Source organism: Penaeus monodon, chromosome 28, assembly GCF_015228065.2.
Source record: "Penaeus monodon isolate SGIC_2016 chromosome 28, NSTDA_Pmon_1, whole genome shotgun sequence".
NCBI classification, from domain to species: Eukaryota; Metazoa; Arthropoda; class Malacostraca; order Decapoda; family Penaeidae; genus Penaeus; species Penaeus monodon.
The window spans coordinates 25,774,620-25,774,888 of NC_051413.1; the positions used below are offsets into that span (position 1 = coordinate 25,774,620).

General features: G+C 45.0%; 1 protein-coding gene across 1 annotated transcript in view; it reads left to right on the forward strand.

The window, feature by feature from the left end:
• Positions 1-6: 6 nt before the first annotated feature.
• Positions 7-269, forward strand: part of LOC119591432 — a gene marked incomplete in the record, with an annotated part of 5,131 nt that continues 4,868 nt past the window's right edge. The window contains 1 exon segment of the mRNA XM_037940173.1: positions 7-262. Within this exon segment, the coding sequence (XP_037796101.1) occupies positions 146-262 (117 nt within the window).

Below are 269 nucleotides of genomic sequence, written 5' to 3' on the forward strand. Positions count from 1 at the left end.
GATTCGCGTGAACTTAAGAGCGAGGGAAGATCAGTCGTAGTGTAGAATTTTTTTTTCTACAGGTGAAAATCCTTAAAAATTCTTTTCTTTTTCGCCATTTCACGGCTCGATGTAGGACCGTTCTTTTCGCCTCATATGTTGCAACATGCGGCTGTTCGTGCCAGGGATCATCATGACCGTGGCTGACGCGACGATAATAAGTGAGCTGTATGTGCACAGGGACGGAATCAAGGGAGTGGGAAAAGTTGCTATTACGAAAGAGGTAAGAC